General features: G+C 34.4%; 1 protein-coding gene across 2 annotated transcripts in view; it reads right to left on the bottom strand.

Annotated features, from left to right (window-relative positions):
• Positions 1-6,353: 6,353 nt before the first annotated feature.
• Positions 6,354-21,355, bottom strand: part of LOC128171740 (uncharacterized) — a 43,749-nt gene continuing 28,747 nt past the window's right edge. For both annotated transcript variants that reach the window (XM_052837505.1, XM_052837504.1), the window contains exons 6-14: positions 21,077-21,175; positions 12,389-12,509; positions 11,872-12,005; positions 10,914-11,160; positions 10,187-10,281; positions 9,592-9,733; positions 7,854-8,063; positions 7,138-7,279; positions 6,354-6,876 (exon numbers count right to left, since the gene is read on the bottom strand). In XM_052837505.1, the coding sequence (XP_052693465.1) occupies positions 6,717-6,876; positions 7,138-7,279; positions 7,854-8,063; positions 9,592-9,733; positions 10,187-10,281; positions 10,914-11,160; positions 11,872-12,005; positions 12,389-12,509; positions 21,077-21,175 (1,350 nt within the window). In that variant the 3' untranslated portion in view covers positions 6,354-6,716. The remainder of the gene's footprint in view (positions 6,877-7,137; positions 7,280-7,853; positions 8,064-9,591; positions 9,734-10,186; positions 10,282-10,913; positions 11,161-11,871; positions 12,006-12,388; positions 12,510-21,076; positions 21,176-21,355) is intronic.

The raw sequence follows: 21,355 nt of genomic DNA, 5'->3' as shown, positions 1-21,355 counted from the left end.
GATTATCTTAATATTCCATACATGGATACACATTATTATTATACCTCAGTATGATTATTCAACATAACGCGACATCTGACTGGTTCTAGACAATCACGTGCCAGCTATAGGGCAATAAAACTTCATAATTATTTCATATTCTTCGATTATATTTCACCCCCTCGAATTTTCATTCCATGCTCATAGAAAATCCCTAGGATGAGCATACGATGCAATTAAATGATTAATTCTATTTAAAAATCGTTTTAAATCCTTTTTATTTCAGAAACTGTTCTAGAAAGAAACCGGTAAACACTAACCACGGTAGTGCTTTACTAGAATGGAAAAACGATGAAAAACTGATATTAATGAATTCTAAATTATCGCATGTCGTTCGGTATAATAAACAATTTATTGCATGAACGTTCCGGAAATATGAAGATGTATTCCCCAAGAAAAATCATATTTCCTCGGGCGTTGGCCTCGGGAAATATGATTTTTCTTTGGGGGGGGGGGATAAAATTAATCTTCATATTTCCCACACAATCATGCAATAAATGTGTGAGTAAAACACAAAAATTTGTTGCTATAGGGATAACCGTTGCCATGGTAAATCTCACCTACATTGAAGTTTTATCAAAAGGTTTTGCCCACTAATATTAACAATCAAAAACATGCCGAAACAAAACCTTTAAATTGGTATATTGATCTACTTAAATTTTCATCATATATACTACAAAAAGCTTTGTTATGTAACACTGAAGTGTTGTTAATATGAAAATTAAAGTAACATAGAAAATCACACAGAAATTCTTACTTTTTAAAAAGTTCATAGCAACGGCAAATATTTTTGGAAGAGAAAAAAGATTTTTTTCATGTTGCTAAAAAGTTGAGGACATAATAAATTTTCAATAATAATAAACTATTTTATACTAAAAAAAAATTAATTCTGGTTGTAGCGCGATTTCTTCGCAGTTAATAAAGCGTAAACTGCCTCAAAACATTTAATATCGTATAAAACAAATAATTATTAAATTCATTCCCTAAATAATAAATAATGCCTCAAAATATTAAAACTTTTTAATTTTTTCAGTTATCATTGCAACGGTCTCAACTTTCAAAATCTGTAATGCAAAATCATAATACTCAGTATACTCAGTAAAAAAAAAAATCAAGATTACCATTTTAATTTCAAATTAAACGAAGAAATCATATATATTTTAAAATTCTTTTTAGTTACCATTGAAACACTTTAAAACTTATCCTTTCTCCGTCATTTGTGTGTAATTTTCTTTCTCTGAAAAATGGCAATTTTTTAAATGATATATTTTACCCTGGATACCCCTAATTGTTGACATTACTCAAAATGTGTTCTCAAATAAGCATTAAAATACCATTTTGACATCTTTACCCTATGTTACCATGGCAACGCACGGAACCGCATAGCAACAAATAAATGTTGTCAGGCTTTTTTAACTCATCAAAGTATATCAAACTGTAAAGTATTCATAATATACCCGTGACTATGCGTGACCACCGAATTTTGACTCGATCTTACATGGTGTTGATCTAAAACTAGTATATATGTACAAAATTTTTAAATACAAGTAAGGGTAAGCTCATTAAATCATCTATTTGTTAAAAAACCCCTCTATAACACTCTTTTATTGTTACCATAAATTAGAAAATGTACAGCGACTTTATGGTTTTACTGTCATAGAACAGAATCCAAGCCAATACATGTATATTCAAGAAATAAAGTACGATTTTTAGTGAGTGTTGCAGAATAACCTTCGAGGTTTTAAGTTCAAACAACATTTTGAGATCGTTTTCATTTTCGCAAAAAATAAACCAGATGGCCCAATGGAAAACGATTAAGATCTCATAATTTTAATGCGCATGCGGGGTTTACATAATGATACGAAATATGTCAATAGTTAGATTTTAATTGATCAGTTGGCATTTGCTGAAAATGATATGAATGTAAGTGATTAGGAATCATTTTAAGTTTGAATATTATGAGGTGATCAATTACGTTCGGGCCTGATCAAATCTAGCCATAAAGTCCTTTGGGCTTTATTGGATTTGATCACGGCCGACCGACCGACCGAAAGTAGCGAGTGCATTATCGGTCATCAAATATATACCTAAAGGTTACCATGGTAACTTAAGCTACTTGGAAGTATAAGGCCAGTGTAAGTCCGTAGAGTGACGATTCATGAACTCTTTGCGATAATTTCACTGGCTGGATACCAACAATTATAGATTATTCTCTTAAATACAAAATGTAAATACATGTATAACTACTAGTAAAGAAGGAGTACTGGTGATAAAGTGTATGGATTGCAACTGATAAGCTGATACAGTACATGACTTTAAAATGCGAGTCGACTTGCAGATCACGTCTGCTCTTAAGGTGGTATGGGGCATCTGTCGATATTAATGTGGATTAAAGTACATTATAATTAGAAATACTTTCACCGGTTTAAAGTTTTCAAATTCGATTTTACATGTATCACGAAATTTCATTGGCCAAAACCGGCCTTGGGCGAGGTTTCTTAATCGGAACTTGATTGGTTGAAATCCATAATATGTAACACACAATTTCATTGGTCCAACATAGTAGTGAGCATGCATGTTTTGACTAACTTTTCATTAATTACTGATCGAACTATTTTACACATGTATATCAATATAAAGAACGGTGTCCTAAAAAAGTTGTTTATAAAATTGATTTTATTTTCCATAAACATAATATCAATTATTACAGATATAAACATCGATTAAATCATCTGATAATACCCACTAATGAAAAAATGAAATCAGTCAAATCTTCAGTATTCCAACAACAAAAACTGTGTGAACTACAGCGATCGAAAACACCGAAGAAAGCTTTAAAAAATACCAAGAACAATGTATTTAAAAATTTAAACCATGTAGAACGTATCACAAATAACTATCTTAAGTACCATTATATTTTAAAAACTCTATCAAATTAGAGTTGTCGTCCCTTGATCATTATCCACGTTTTCATCACACAAAATGGTCGAGTAGGAGAAGGGGCACTGAAATAATTGAATCCACTCAAATTAAGTGCAGAGAAAAAAAAAATCACAGTTATACATATCAACAGAAATATGATATGAGTTATATAAAATATTATTTTTAAAATGAGAAATATACAATATCTAATGACATTATACCATGTAATATACATACAATGTACATGTAATTCTTATCAACTAAAATGCCATAAGTCTGGCAATGAAAAAAACACCACAGAATCTAAGTTTGTCGAGCTAATAAACTCGACGCCGTAAAAATCCAGTTTTAAGTGTCCTAAAATGCAATTTTCGTTGGTATAAAATACAATTTCTAACTGCGGGGAATCTTTAGAGGCATTTGAATTGCGACTCGCATAATTATTTAATTTTCTTATATTATAAACATAAAGACATGTAATATGACGTGATTCGAAAAGTATACAGAGGAATTCAGTGTAACTGACATCGATTACCATTGTACGCACAGATCATCAATCTACAGGGTAAAAATCACGGGGTCAGAATTCTGTCACGTTGTAAGTTTGAATTTACTGGGTAGATGTAAATGCAATTTACATTACAACATGACAACACAGCATGACAACACTTGTCATGTTTTGTATTTACACCCACTCAGAAATTCAAAATTTACAACATGACAATTCGTTTTAAAAACGAACAAAATCTTTCAAATATATATACGTTATACAGTATATACATCTCTGTGCACTCACATTTGACAGTTAACAAATCACCATATTTAACCACAATGATTTTAAATTGACATTGAATATGTTAAATGACCTGAAACTTCAAACCAAGGTCATATATCTATAACCTTGACCTTCACTATTAGTGTTGACATTAATTCCGTCTATATAACGAGGAAGTTAAAATGTTGATGATAAACAAAACCTTTGATTTCGTCCCCCCCCCTAAAAAAAACAAAATGGAAAAAAAATATGACAGTAATAAACATTTATACAGCTACCGGGCTGCAACCCCCCCCCCCCCCCAAAAAAAAAAAAAGCATAACAAAAAAAAAACCAAAAAAACAAACAAACAAAACAAAAAAAAAAACCGGAAAAAAGAGGGAGATTCAATTGGAAGATAAACATTTAAAGCAAACGAATGATGGACATGTTTGTATGTTATTCCTTCATGCCCGATGATTTCCATCGACAATAATAAAAAGGGAAATTTTTAATAAACAGGGAAATCAGTCGAATTTCAAGATACATTTCAGCACTTTAATGAACTTACTGTATTGAAATGAAAATAAAAGCACTGGGAACGATTTAGGACCAACTGTTGTATCGTTGAGAAGCAAAAATTTTTTTTTGCAATTAACTATTATAAGGTATCATACATCATCTACTTAAGACGAGAAAAGTACTAGTAGTTCCTATGATAAAACCAAATTTTGTACCATCCTCTAAGGCCCAAATGTTAAGCTTGTGAAATGAAAATACGAAATATCACAAGCTATTAGGCAACGTTTTCATTTCCCCCAATAAGTGTTCACCGACGCGTCTCACTTCAGGCCAAAGGTTTTATTTCTATGATGCATCATTTTTTTTAAAGAGAAATTAAAATCGTATTTATAAAATGACACAAAATGCATTTGGATATCATTGGTATGACAAAATATTGCTATGAATTGATAATTTTGCTAACAAGTAATTGGTCTTTACAGAGAATCAAAGTACCTTAATATGATAAAAGGTTATTTTGAACAATATTTCTAAATACCTTAAAGCTACTTGCGATATAGACTTTGAAATTCCATCAAAAGGGAGAGTTGTGGTAAATAAAATAATTAAATAATATTGTGGCAATTTAGAGGTACCTTTCTTTACAATCTGATTAAAGCCAGATCTTTGTTATGCTTCAAAATTCTGATACTAGTAGTCGCTGTAATTTTAAATCTTTTTGCCTTTCTTAACAGATCAAAAGTGACCTACACAAATACAAATATTTTACAATCAAATGTTAAGTGATTTTATTTTATTTTTTTGATACATGTATTTTATACTGAACCAGTTGAAGTTGCAAATGAAAATGAAAAAAAAAGACTAAAAACCCCAAAAGAAGTGCAAGACCTGTTTGAACAGTGTTTTTATTGCATAGAAAAATCATAAGAATCAAGCAACAAAGAAATGCAAACGGATAAAATTATAAACAATAAAACAAAAATGGTATAGCAAAATATATTTAAAACCATGGACACATAAATATATAGACAGACATTTTGGCTATATAAATGCCCTAAAGGTAAAATGTTTCATTCCCTGTAAATGCAGATTCTGAGATCAACTCTCCCATGGAATAATAAAAAATAATGTAAAAAAATGTGCTCATACAGAAAGCTCTGGGGGAATGGAGAGAGAGAGAGAGAGAGAGAGAGAGAGAGAGAGAGAGAGAGATGGAATGTAACAAGGAAATAACAACACATTTAGCAAAGAAAATAAACAAAACAAAAAAGCAAAAAAGGTATAATTAACTACCAATAATCCCCTACAATCCCATCCCTTTTGGAGTAAAATTTAATCACAGGTATATTCACTGCAAAATGCAAATAAAAATGAAATTAAGTACATTAAAACCGTTAAAATGTAGACCATTAAAACAATCAAAATCATGAAAGCCCAAACAACTTGTTAATATATGTCACAACACATATAAACATTACCATTGATCTTTCTCATAAATTCCACTAATACATGTATAAGGGGGGGGGGGGCAATTTTGGAAGAATATCATAACAAATGCAAATCCCTTTATATGATCATGAACCTTTCATTTGGTCAATGATTTAGTGTTATCTGAACATGTACATGACTGTGTTATTTACAATAACACAAATCCATTTTGATTTAAAAAAGAAGATAATTGAGGTCCTGAGAGTTCTGTACAAAAATATTCCTTATCCATTGTTTTCAAAATTTCTTTCTTACGGTATATATCCAGTCTATAAGGACAATAATCTGACCTGCCTAACCTGAAACCTGAGTAACTTGATAACTTCTATAGCTAGACTAACTAATGACATATGTGATGAAAGGCTTGGTTTTTACCAAGTCCTACTACGATTTCTGTGGTTAATTTCCATAGCCTGATATAATTAGAGCATACTAAGTTGACATCCATTGATAAAGTGCAAGGTATACTTCAAATAATCACCATGGCCATAAATAGCACATTTTAAACATACAAAAAGGTGCTAGTTATCTGATAGCATACACATTTTATATACCTAAAGGATTTCTTTTAATCAAATGAACTTTGTTGATATTCTTATACTTCTTGCTGGTTCAAAATTTCCAAAATTTTTCAACATTTTTTTCTGATTTTGAACACCTGTTCCCCATAGTATTTAGAGAAAAAAGTTGTTCAATTATTGAACAATGTGTTCTTACACTATCTTAAAAATTGCCCCCAGTTTTACTTTTTAAAATATTTAGAACTTCTAGAATTATTTTTCCCAAATCTCATGTTCATGGTTTTTCCAGTCCCTCTGTGAACAACCGAATTTCCAGCAGGTTCATATTCAAGTTCTTTTCCAGACAGTGATTGATGAACTAGGTTCAGTTTATGAACAATTATTCACATCCTCTCTAAAAGAATGCTTAAACCTTTTCCATGAAAAAATATTCAAGATTTTTATGATATTTTTTTTTTCTGAACTTGTGTTCAAAGTTTTTCAAGTCCCTCAGTGAACGTTAGGATTTCTACTAGGTTCATGTTCAAATTCTTTTCCAGACAGTGATAGTAGAACTCTGCTGCTTCGTTCTTCATAGATTTCAGCTGAGCCAGAAGTTTACCATCAAACTGTGCAAAGGATGGAACACAGCTGAAGGGAGAGAGAAAAAAGAAAGAAAAATGAAAATTTCATAAATATTTGGCTGTTTATTCAAATTTTTTTATTGAAAGCAGCTTCTGTCAAAATAAGTACATTACTTATGCCATGCAGATATGTTAATATGTTAAACAATTGGCTTAATTCAGAAATTTTATGTTTTGAATATTGTTTTCATCTGCAAGAAGGTTTAAAAATAGCCTAATCAAAATCAGACAATTCTTGTTAAATCTAGATTTAATCATGGAAACTCACCCATCAAGTTTTAGAGAACACAGCCAGTTAGAGACATCCTCTGTGTTCATTTGATACAGCTTGGAAGACACTGAGCTCTGTCTTCTTGGCTGGCTACTAAACATGGCAGGAGAGGAAGAAGCAACAGGGGCATCTGTCTTATCTGGGTGATAGTAAAATAGAACAATCTTTGTGATTGGTTGGCTTCATTAAATGGTAAAATGAAATAATCTTCCTGATTGGCTGGCAACATAACATGATAAAAAATGTAAAAATCTTCCTGATTGGCTGGCTACATAACATGGCAGAAGAGGGGTGCATTTATCTGCATAATCTATATTAAGATAATCATGGTAAAATGTAAAATCTTTTGAATGGGTTTGCTACTGAATACGATACCAGAAAAAGACTAATCTGACGGATTTATCCTGTCTAAAAGAGTAATACATGCATTAAGTAAAATGTAACAATCTTTTTGATTGGCTGGTTGATGAACATAACTGCTGTCATTATAAAAGAGTAACAATTAGGTTAAACATTACACTGTTTCTGACTGGCTGACTAATAATGATTTCACATCAAAAAGAAAACAAAAAAAATCTTCAGTAGAGAACAGATAGCCATTTTCATCTTTTGACACCTAACAAACTGACACTCATATTCATGTACACCTGTAAACATTTACACCTGTAAACATGTACACCTGTAAACATTTACACCTGTTGACATATACTGACCTAATGCATTGTTCTCCAACACAGACAGCCTCCCCATTCCCTTCAATTCTTTCATCAGTCCGTTCCAAGGTTTCTCAAACGGATATTTCCCGCTGAAGTCAAAGTACAGCTTGGCTCCAAGGATCATTCCCAGCCATCCGTCCGGGCGATACCGCTTCTGAACCATGAGTGGAATGTATTCTTTACGCATCTGGAATGTGTATTCCGCCTCTACAAGTAAACATACACCATGATAAAAACCAGTCATGTAAAGTGTCATCAGGCATGATGTATGGACATATCATGTGACATGGGTCCTGAAATTCCTTTGATGTATTGCATGTTAAGTGCAATGAAATGAAGCTTTATCATTTTCAATAAAAGCTTTGGAATCTGAAACTTTGAACCAGTCAAAAATGTGAAAAGTTTAGAGACTGATTGGCGAACGACGGAAAACAGGTGATCAGAAAAGCTCATTTGAACCTTTGGTTCAGGTGAGATAAAAATGTCTCACCACATCAAATCAGCGGCATTTCCCACTCATTACTTATTTAGCGATCAAGGCTCTGAGTAATAATTTATCCGAAGAATTTAAAGCCTAGTGAACCCTACAGCTCAAGTTTGCAAACAACCCTCCAACATGTCCAGCACTCACACATTTGACAGTGTACTGATTCTTTATTTAAGCAGTAAATACTGTAAATTCCTTATATTACGCGAGTACTTAATTCCGCGATCCCGCTGGTTTCTACCAAATCGCGAGAATATAAAATCGCGAACGTTGAGCTTTTCTCCTTATTTCTTATAGTTTTCAACTCTCAGAAAATAATGGCGAGATTTTAAAATCCGCGAAGGATGCTTCTCGCGATTTTACGCGGATATCAATTCCTCGTGTTTAATTAGGAATTTACAGTAGTTTGGGCTTTGAAAACATTTATTTACTCATTCTATGGCCATGCATCCCCAAAGGAATCAAATGGCTCAGGCTAGCTACATTAAACATCCTACCATTCCTTTAATATGTACTCCACCTCTTCCCAAATCTACAGCTTATAAAGTTGTAACGTATATCCGGTAATTTTCGCAATGATCTAAATTTCGCTTTTTCCTGCAACCTCTTTTAAATCACAAATAATTGAATACGCAGAAATCATATCCTGTATCATTTTCTACAAGAAACTTTTTAAAATCGTAAGAAATGACTGATGCAAATTAAAAATGTTACAAATTTTCCCAATTTTTCGCAAATTTTGTGACAAGCAAAAAAAAAAGGATATACGTTATTATAGCCATTCCCCAAAAGAATCCAATGGCTTTGGATACTGATGATTCCTAATTTAACACGAGGGACTAATATTCGCTTAAAATCATGAGAAGCAAGCCTCATGGATTTTAAAATCTTTTTTTTTTTTTTTATATGATTTATTTATTTTTTGAAATACAAGCATACACACAATTACACCCTCAAAATCCACACACAAACACACCAACTCACACACTCGCCATCATATTCTAAATAATAAACTTTTTTTAATTGCGCTAAGCAGTGGTTACTTGCTTGAAAAAAATCTTGCTTTTATTTTTCAAACAGATTTAAACTATTCAAAATTAGAGCAAAAAAAATGATGCTTACGATTTTATATTCTCACAATTTGATACATATAAAAACAGTGAAATTGTGAAATTAAATACACACATAAAATAAGGAATTTACAGATAGCTAATAATTCACTCCCTATTTGTTATGACCAGCACTCACCAAGTCGACAGTTGGGGCTCTGCTTGTATTTCTCCGACATACAGATCAATACGACAGCTGCATTCTCCACTGCCTCAGCCATTGCGGATAATGTGGATCCACCCATCCTCTCCACATCTATCCACACTTCTACCCCTTCTTTCTGTCAAAATATTTAATTTTTTTATGAAAAACTGTTAAATTCATTACAAGTTTAAAATTATTTCTATTATCTATAAAAGTAATTCAAATATATGGAATATAGGATCATTTTAATTTTTGTTTCAGAGCAAAATCTCATTTTGTCTAGTGTTTAGATTCTAATTTGCGGATGATGTCTTGAAATTGGATAAATTGAAGCCTATGAACTAAAATCATGCTGAGAGGAGTCAATGCAATAAAGAAATAAAAAAAAAAACACTGGCAGATCGAGCTTTCGCTCTCTACAAAAACCTGTAATTGACAAAGTTATATCAATTTGAACTTTTGAAGATAAACTTATTTTGTATAGCGAGTGTAACTTGATTTATTATGAAAATACAAATAAAGATGGTTTTAAATAGTACGGTAATTCAACTTAAAAAGACAATGGACAGAGGAAATCCTGGCTACTCACTTTTAACCTCTCTCTCAGTTTCATGATAACTTCCTTCTCGTTCCAAGAGTAACTAATAAACACATGGCCCTTGTTTTTCTTGGCAGATTTTGGACCTGAAAGATATTTAGGTTGAATGCATGAAAACTTATTATGTTTATATGTCATTCATAAACATTTTTAATTACATATAACATTTTTGTTTTTATGGCATATTTTATGGTATTAATGTAGTAGTAAATGGCAAATTATTATAAAAAAATTATATAAAATTGCATTAAGTTCTGCAATGTTAGCAGAAGAATGCTATAACGGTTTTTTTTTCAATGCAAAGTAATGCACTAAAAGTGAGAAATTTCCTATAAATGGGGAATCCCGTGGCTTAAAAAAAAATTTCCCCCGTATGTGTCTTTTAAATAAAAAAAATCAAGACCAAAGAGGCTCTAATTGTTATCCTGAACAGCTTAAAATTGAAATATACAATTTATACTGTGGTTTCATTAATATTCAAGGGTATTAATTTTCGTGGATAAAGTGAAAATCACAGTTTCAAGGATACGTAAATTCGTGGCCAATGACCCTATCAATACAAAATATTAGTAGAAACTGCAGTTCAATGAATATTTAATTTCAAGGATAAACTTAACAACGAAATCAACGAAAACTGGTATTCAACGAATATTGATGAAACCACAGTAAATCTAGAAAAAATTTCAGACCAAATTTTTCAAAATCTTTCCGCCCTTACGTTTTGATACATCGTTTTCTCCCTTCAACACAAAGAGTGCTCCGTTGACGTTTTTGACGACCTCCTTGTCCTGGCTTGTCTTGAGCGCCTCCAACGTTTCCATCATCTCTGGAAACTCCACGATCTGTCGACAAACCTCTTTGTCAAAGGACAGCGTCCATATCGCGCGGGCCGCGTTTGCCTGCTCTTCTTTGTGACTGCCCTTGAGCATAGTCAGGAAAACGGGCAGGGCGCCCGCATCAACTATCTGTAAACAAGATAAACAAAGAAAGATGTAATTAATACCTTTGTTCATGCATTCTTTCTTAATATGTTGAATCAATTACTGTAAACCAACTTTTATTCACGTGCGAGAAATTTTCGCGAGGTTAGCGAGAGCCTTGTTGTCGCGAATATTTCTTGCTGCTAGTCAATCCTTTGTCTATAGTTTTTATAACAATAACGGTCTGGATAAGGCTTGGTCGCGAACAATAGTCATTGCGATCCAGTTTATCTGCAGTTAATCGCACAATAAAGTCGCCCGAATAAAAATTGGTTTACAGTATCTGAGGGGGTGGGGTGGGGAGGTGAATGAGGGTCACCAGGGAAAGAATGTTGAATTTGATATCGTATATCCGTTTTTTTTTTTTGTGTCGCAAAAGTTGCGAAAATGGGGAATATATGTAGCATTTTTAATTTTCAACAGTCATTTTATGCGTATTTAAAAGTGTCTACTGTATATATACAGGATACAATTTCCGTGTATTCAATATTTTGAGATTTGAAAGAGATCTAAAAAAAAAAGCGAAATTAGATAATCGCAAAAATTACCAGATATGCGGTATATTGAAATAGTTCAAAAATAAAGGATAACTCACAAGTTCTTCACCTTAAATGTTAATGATTCAAACTGTGTGAAATTAATTTTTTTCCACACATATAATCTGTGCTCTAGCCCTAAAATCTGCATTTTTTTTACCTTTTTCTTGTTTTTATCATTGACGGCTAGTTTACTCATCCCATCCATCAATTCGTGCGGAGTGAACCCAAGGTGTCGCCTCTTCTCTGAACTCAGAGCTTTAAGAATATACCTCACACAACAGTCGATAGCACCTGAACGGAAAAAAGACACACTGTATAGCCTTTGGCTGCATTTTACAAAAGAGCTGTAGATATGTCGATTATGTAATAATAGACATTAGACAGCAAATAATCAACATGTTTGAATCAGAGAGCTTTTTGCCTACATACCCCCTCCCCCCTCTTTCCACTCCCCCCCCCCCCCCCCCAAAAAAAAAAATTCAGAAGAGCTGTAGATCTATAGGTTATGAATCAGTGAAAGAATCTCAGCTATAATTAGACAGCAAACAATCAAAATATTTTGAAACAAATGGAGTTTTCTGCCAACAGTAACCCCTCGACCCTTTAACCCCCCCCCCCCCCCCCCATCCTCCATCCTTCTCCTCCCCCCATACATAAGATCTGTCTCGCCATACCTGTTTCATCTATAAGCTTGTCGTTGTCCTCCTCCTCCACTATATGGGCCAAGGTCAGAAGGGACATGACCTTCAACATCTCGTACGTCAAATCCTTCGAGGTAGCAAACTTTAGCATCACCTGAAAAAAAAAACCATCCGAGGTTAGAAGATATCAAAGAATGTACTGTAGTTAATTCTGCTGTTTTCTTTACTCGATCCTTAGCATTATCACCAGTGAAATGACATCCATTTCACTTTTGATAACTTTTAGCATATATTTTCATAGTCTACTTTATTTTACTTTATTCTTATTTTATATGTTCCCATACTTAGCAATTCCTTATTGACATCTAAAGCATTCCTTATTATTTATTTCTAAAGGTTGTCCAAGCTGTTGTTTATTTCTTAATCCCCTAGAATATTTAGTGATTTCACAGTAATTGTTAATCCTTATTGTCAGTGACACTGCTCATGACACTGGGCACTCATAGGTGTTAGTTAGGGTAAACAAAACCACTTTGACTTCTTCACATCAAAGGGATGACACTGATAACTTAATTATTTGATTAGCCCTAAGTGACAACTTTACCTTAGGCAATTCATAGAGAAATTAATTCTTGTACATTAGTTCTTTTAGAAGAGAGTTAGCTTTGAGACTTCGGACTGAAAGGATGTAGGGCGAAGCTAGGAAATCATGTAGAGTGTTAGGAGACAAATTTCTAATTCATCTGTTTAGGCCCCTCCTCTAAATTACAGTTAGGAACAAGACTTGCTCATTAATGTTGTTACCTGCGTGTGTAGATTGGATTATTTAACATTCAATCTTTAATAAACATTTCTCATATCCTGCCATTTGGACTTTGTGCATTCTTGATTTACTTATTCCCCTTGAGCTTAATTCCCCAAATGAATGTGCACCATCGCCTAGTTATGTACCAGACATCCGGGCGTGGTCACAGAGTGGTCGAGAATCCGGTTCGAATCTTATGGAATTCCTCTCACTGAATTAAACATTCCGGGACTTTTTGGATTTCTGCAGGATTTCTGTGCTGTCAAAAACTGTGATTTGTGACTCTAACATTCTTATGAAAAGGAAAGAAGACCATTAATCCATACAGAGACAGTGTGCCAGTTCCTGTTGGTGAGTACAGCCACTTTTATCACATGTGACACAGTTTAGATAACTTTCTATTGTTATTATTTTTGACATTTATAGATTGATTATTGTTTCGCTGTTTTTATCACTGATAATGGCTCCCTCACTTGAAATCCCATCAATGTCCCAACATACTTCAAATCCCAACAACTTTTTGGCTACTATTTCAGCGGCAATTACCAATAAGAACAAAATTCAAATCAAGCTCTCTCACTTTCATATCAATGCCCTTGTTGATACCGGTGCTAATATTTCTGTTGTTTGCAACAAATTTTTGAGGAAACTTTTCAAAAATCCCCATATTTACAAATCAGATCTCTGTGCTGTCACAGGTGTTTGCAACACATCACATGCTATTCTTGGTCAAACAGATCTTGAAATAGATATCAATGGTTTAAAAATGCCCCATACCTTTCATATTTTGGAAAATTTGCCCCACACTATCATTTTAGGCCAAGACTTTCTAGAGCAAAACAACGCTGTAATAGATCTAACCCATAAATATGTGTCTTTTCACAATGAAACAACCATTGCCTCTATTTCAACACCTGATATCCAACATGACAACCAGAAACATGTTTCTCTTGCTCGAACGCAATCAGATATTCTGTTACCACCTCTTTCAGAATACACACTTTCACTCTTTGTCTCCAACATACCTCATGGTTCACAAGTCTTCCTTGAACCAGTCAACCCTCTTACAAACAAGAATCTGGTTGGAAGCAAATGCATTGCTACGTGTGTAAACAACACACTTCCTTATAGGATACTAAATCCTCTGAACAAATCAGTCCTGTTGAAAGCAAATTCTGTTGTTTCTAAAGTGTTCAACATAGACAACAATTACATTATTTGCTTTGACACACACTCCTCTGACACACACACCAGTCAGTCTAAGGCTTCTACTACAGATCATATATCTATCGCCAAAACCCTGCAAGTCCATATTGAAGAACAAAATCTTTCTACTGCTCAAATTCAACAACTCCAAGATCTGATTGGACGAAACAGAGATGTATTTGCCAAAGATGCCACCGAACTTGGCAAAACAAACCTTCACACACACTCTATCATCACCAACACTGACAAGCCAGTCCGCACTCCAAGATATTCACAGAATCCAAAGATGCGCCAGGAGACAGAACGTCAGATTCAAGAAATGTTGAAAAATGATGTCATTGAGGAATCAACTTCTCCTTACCAAAGTCCAGTCGTTATGGTGAAAAAGTCTAACGGACAATACAGATTTGCAGTAGATTATAGGAAACTGAATTCCATCACAGAGCTTGTTTCCTTTCCAATTCCAAAATTAGATGAAGTTTTTGACACAATAGCTGATTCTAAATCCAAAATTTTCAGTGTCTTAGACTTAGCTAGTGGATTCTGGCAAGTGCCCTTGGATGAGAAAACAAAGCACAAAACTGCATTTATCACACATCAAGGTCTTTACCAGTTCAAACGACTTCCTTTTGGCTTAACAAATGCTCCAACAAGTTACCAGATGCTGATGACAAAAGTTTTACAGGAACTAAATTGGAAAATTGCTCTCATCTACATTGATGACATCTTGGTTTTTTCTAAAAGATTTGATGAACATTTACAGCATTTAGATCTTATCTTTCAAAAACTTCGTAAAGCCAATCTTACTCTCCAGCCAACAAAATGTCACTTTGCTGCCCAAGAAGTAAAATACCTTGGACACATCATTTCTGAGAAAGGAGTTGAAGTAGACAGAGCTAAGATTGCTGCAGTGGCTGACTTCCCACAACCTCGAAATTCTAAACATGTCCGCAGCTTCCTTGGGATGTGCAACTATTACAGGAAATTCATCAAAGACTATAGCAAAATCTGTGCTCCCTTATTGAATCTTCTTAAGAAAAATATCAAATTCCAGTGGAAACCAGAACACACTGATGCTTTCAATCTTCTGAAGAGGAAATTAACTTCAGCACCCATCCTTGCCTTTCCTGATTTTAGCAAACCATTTGTATTGTCTGTCTATGCTTCTGATGCTGCCATTGGATACGTCTTGGGACAAATAAACCCACAAGGACTTGAGAATGTTATCGCATATGGAGGACGTGCACTCAGGGATCAAGAAAAACGATGGCATATAAACCATAAAGAAGGACTCGCTTTGATTGAAGCCATTAAAACCTTCAAAGCCTACCTTACCAGTGCTGAGTTCACAGTCTTCACTGACAACATCACAGTTCGTTGGTTGGATACCAACAAAGATGCATTAGGCAGACTAGGACGCTGGGCTCTATTCCTTCAGCAGTACAAATTTAAAATACAGCATCGCCCAGGAACTAGGAACCAGAATGCAGACTGTCTTTCCCGTCGTGAATATCCACCTTCAGACCAACCATGTTCTCCATCAGATGATGATTTGCCAGCCATTGGATCCATTGAAGCTTCCACGAAAGAGTTCATTGCCACAACCTTTGAATATCCAGAAGACAATCAACCAAGGAAACCTGAAATTCTTGCCCTAAATACAGCCGATCAACATGATGATCATATTTCAGACAATCCAACCCTCCAGCATCTGCAAGAAAATTGTCCAGACTTTCAGGCAATTATTGATTACAAAAGAACAGAAAATTTGCCGCAAAATGTTAAGCAAGCTACGGCAATAGTTGCAAAATCCTTCCACTATGAAATTATTAATGGACTTCTTTTCCACTTTTACAAGGAACGTGCTAGGAACCAATCTCCAGATCAATGTCTTATTAGACAACTTTGCATTCCTGCACCCCTCCGGAATGATATTCTTCTCTCATATCATGACTGTATTGCTGGTGGCGGACACCAAGGACATGAACGTACGTATGCTGCTATCCGCGCCAAATACTACTGGCCAAATATGTATTCAGACATTGAACAATACATCAAAACTTGCGAAACGTGTCAACAGTCCAAAAACTCTAAACATCAGAAGCCAATACCTTTGAGACCACTCCCTATTGAGGACATTTTCAGCAGATGGCATATGGACTTCCTGGAATTACCCATTACACCAAACAAAGATAGGTACCTTCTCTTAGTTGTTGACAGCTTTTCAAAATGGTGCGAGGCCTTTCCTTTGAAATCTATGGAAGCCACTGAGGTTGCCAGAGTACTCTTCGCTGAGATATTTGCGAGATATGGAGCACCAAGGACACTTATTTCAGACCGGGGACAAAATTTCATGTCAAAATTAGTCCAAGCCCTCTGTGAACTTTTTGAAGTAACCAGACACTATACAAGTGCTTACCACCCACAAACAAATGCTGCTTGTGAAAGGATGAACTCATTTATCAGCCAAACACTAAGATCATACTGTAACAAGGACCAATCTGACTGGGTGAAGTTTATTCCGGCTGTCCTCATGGCATACAGATCTACACCTGCCACACAATCAACAATGTTTTCACCATTTCACTTGTTGTTTGGACAGAAGATGCGCCTTCCTGTTGATGTCGCTCTAACCCCAAAACCATCCATGGCACATGAACCCAAATTACATCTTATGCGTGTTCTGGAACAACTTAAAATATGCAGAGAAGTTGCTGCTGAAAACATTCGACAACATCAACAGAAGTACACTCAGCAGCATGATAAACGTGCACAAGAACCAGACTTCATGCTTGGCTCCACAGTATGGCTCTACTGCAGCCATGTTCCTAAAGGAAAATCTCCCAAACTTTTACAGAAATGGGTTGGTCCATATTCAGTAATTTACCAGGGACCAAACCATACTTTTAAACTCCGAAGAGATTCAGACCACAAAATTCTGAAGAGTCTAGTACATGCCAAAAGACTAAAAACTTACCATAATCCTGACGAGAGACCTCACTATTTCTTACCGGAATATCAAGATGTTGTACTCAATCCTGAAGAATTGGACAACCAAGATACTGAGGAAATTCCTCCTCCAAATGCTGACCAGCATCAAGCTGATGCTGATCAACTTCCGGCTGATGATGAAAATCAGCTTCTTCATGAAGATGATGCTGAAGAGGATAATGATGATAATGATGATGACCAATGCATCAGAAATGCAGCTCATGATTCCCAACATCAAAAACCTCCACTCGAACCCAAATAATCAAACCAAAACTCAAAACAAACAGAAAAGAAATTCAAAATGTGAAAAACCAAACGAAAAACAATCAAAACCATTTTCTATGGACCAAATAGACAAAATCCTTGAATACAGCCTTTACCAAGGGAAGCCTATTTACAAAATCAAATTCAAAGGTGCAGCTCAAACTTCTTGGCAAGACGGAACCCAAATCCCAAAAACATTAAAGGACACCTTCCATTCCCTCTATAATGCCAAGGGAAAGAAAAGGAAGCGACCCAACAAAAAGCATTTTAACAAACAGGAATCTGTACAAGCCCTTTCACTCCCTCCCAAGAGTCAACAACAAATCTACCATGCTTCCATTGACCGCAGAGGCACTCATATCATGTTTTATCTCGAAAATCATGATGGATCTACTACAAATGCAAAGTACGCTCATGAGGTTCCAAGCCATTTGTTTAAGCCTTTCTTCAAAAAACTTGAACAAGAAATCAGTGACTGTAAATCAGGGAAAGGATGCGAGGTCATAAACAGGAACAGCACCCAATACTTTCCTGTATCCAGAGTCTTCTTCCTCAAACACAGACCAACACTTTTTATGCATCATCTTACTCCCTCAAAAGCCAGGCTCTTGAAAAATTGTCACTCTTCTCCAGAAGGCATTTTAGCATTCAAAACAAAACTCTATGATCATGTCAAACTCTTCCATACAAATGCAGACCTCTAAATTTCTCAGCTTAATACAATTTAATCTTTCAAAAAAAAAAAAAATTTAAAATCACTCTATTATATTTTCCCAATTAGGTCATCTGATATTTATTCTGTGTCCTGTACATAGTGCTAGGTAGTGTGACTGCGCAGCGCACTATCATCAAATTCCAAGGACCCAGGATAAATATACACAACTCAAATTTATTTTATTTTTTTGACAATATTTTAAAATAATTTCCCTTCTGTTTTTCTTTAAAGATTCTGAATTTTGTTTAATTTACTGAATAGCATTAGAACGCCTGTAAGTTATGAACCAGCGGAAACTCTTGTAGTTCCTTAAACTGCTGGGGAACGGCGTAATGCTCTATCTCAGTTTATTAACTTTTCCATCAAAATTATTTTTCTTAACACCTTGAAATCATAAGTCATTTTTGCTAAATTTTGTATCTCAAATACTATTGCTATTTAATTTTCTTTTCTTTAAGTAATCTATAATTATAAAAGGTAGTTCTGTTGTGTCACATGTTGATTTCTTGTGGTTGTGCTTACTGATTGATCATTTATCATGCCTTGTCCTATGCCCAAATTTGCAGATTCCAGGTCAACATAAACCGATGCCACCCTTTTTCCAATGCCATGAACACCTTTGATATAAGCTATAATGGAACTCCTATAGCAAACATGGGATGTTATAGCTCTTTTGATATAATTTTTTTTTTTTGTCATGATGGAACTCCCTACTGGTGGGATGTTATGACTTAATGTTTATCATGATGGAACTCCCTCAGGGGATGTCATGACTTATTGTTTATCATGATGGAACTCCCTCAGGGGATGTCATGATCATGAACCAGGTTGCAGTTTTTCCCAGTTACTGGTAGAAGTTCTTTGTGGAGACGTCCACTTGCTGCAGTTCCTGTCTGAGGTCATCAAAACCAATGAACAGTACAAATTACAAACTTAAGAAAACCAAGTGCAAATCGACAAACCAATACAAAACCAATACAGAACCAATACAACGACTTTTGTGATTATGTGAAACATGACTTATTCATTTCGTCTATTCATTCCATGGACTGATGTGACATTTATGATGCTGTTTTCAGAGAGACATTATATTTTCATTATGAACAATATAAAGTGAAATAGCATCTTTTAAATTTTATAGCTCTATTGTTCAATGTATGTATTTACTATTTTTTTTTATGCATTGTACATGCAAGTCTTGATTTTTATTTTTTTCCCCTCCTTTTTTTTTTCCATAATGGGCCCTTGTATAAACATGTATATAGTAGCTATAGTTTAGAATTCATTTAATCAATAAGGAATCCACGCCCTTAGGAATTAATACTTTTAGAGTATATTTTTCCTGGTTTAGACATTTCTTAAATTTAGGATATTATTATCTATACTGACCCTGTGCCTTTAGGTTAATGATATTTTCATAAAAATAATTGACCTGCTACATGTATCAGATAATATGTGTTATTAATTTTGCCATTTATGAAAAAAAAAAGAAGGCAGGATTGACTTATGGTATTCTGAGATTTCAGGAGAAATCTTTTTGTGAAGTAGGGGGAGCATATCACCAGTGAAATGACATCCATTTCACTTTTGATAACTTTTAGCATATATTTTCATAGTCTACTTTATTTTACTTTATTCTTATTTTATATGTTCCCATACTTAGCAATTCCTTATTGACATCTAAAGCATTCCTTATTATTTATTTCTAAAGGTTGTCCAAGCTGTTGTTTATTTCTTAATCCCCTAGAATATTTAGTGATTTCACAGTAATTGTTAATCCTTATTGTCAGTGACACTGCTCATGACACTGGGCACTCATAGGTGTTAGTTAGGGTAAACAAAACCACTTTGACTTCTTCACATCAAAGGGATGACACTGATAACTTAATTATTTGATTAGCCCTAAGTGACAACTTTACCTTAGGCAATTCATAGAGAAATTAATTCTTGTACATTAGTTCTTTTAGAAGAGAGTTAGCTTTGAGACTTCGGACTGAAAGGATGTAGGGCGAAGCTAGGAAATCATGTAGAGTGTTAGGAGACAAATTTCTAATTCATCTGTTTAGGCCCCTCCTCTAAATTACAGTTAGGAACAAGACTTGCTCATTAATGTTGTTACCTGCGTGTGTAGATTGGATTATTTAACATTCAATCTTTAATAAACATTTCTCATATCCTGCCATTTGGACTTTGTGCATTCTTGATTTACTTATTCCCCTTGAGCTTAATTCCCCAAATGAACATGCACCATCGCCTAGTTATGTACCAGACATCCGGGCGTGGTCACAGCATCATGCTTGACTGAATTTGTTTCATTTATCAGTTGCAAAGGAAACTGCCAGTTTTTGGCATAATCTTTCACAGCATGATAGTACCTGAAAAGATGTTTCTGTAGTTTTGTTTGACTTTCTCCTAGTTCCTTGTAATATGTCAAACTTTTGTTTTATTTCAGTGGTAAATTTATTTAAAAGTTTTCATTGCAAATCATCTGCAATCTATTACTTACAGTATAAGTTTGCAGAAACCAATTTGTTACAAACTATGAACAACAATTTTTAGAGTTCACTATTTACAAATTGATGTTTTGCAAATTTTCTGAAATACTTTATAATTATAAAATTAGTTCATTGGAAAGCCATAACAGTTTAAAAAAAACACAGACTCAATTTTTCATTGGAAATCTTGTATCGTCATAAGATTGACCTCCATACACTAGTAATGACTGGAACATGTAGCTTACCTCCGTTGTCCCGTTGTCTTTGAAATAGTGATGTATATCGGTGGTTCGAGAAATGTTGTGTAAAATACTCATGGAGGCTTTCACTACATAATACACATTCTACAACAAAGAATTTGAAAAGTAGAAAATAACCATTGCAACAATTCAACCCCCTTCCCCATCTCCTAAAATACCCAAGATGGTAATAGTCATTTAAAAAGTAGATAATTCTGCCATTTCTAAATTAAACATCTAATTACTATTAACCAGTGATGAAGGGGATTGACCCCCCCCCCCAAA

This window comes from Crassostrea angulata, chromosome 2 (assembly GCF_025612915.1).
Source record: "Crassostrea angulata isolate pt1a10 chromosome 2, ASM2561291v2, whole genome shotgun sequence".
NCBI classification, from domain to species: domain Eukaryota; kingdom Metazoa; phylum Mollusca; class Bivalvia; order Ostreida; family Ostreidae; genus Magallana; species Magallana angulata.
Note: the sequence above shows the minus strand (reverse complement) of the source record. Positions and strands in the feature narration are given on the sequence as shown.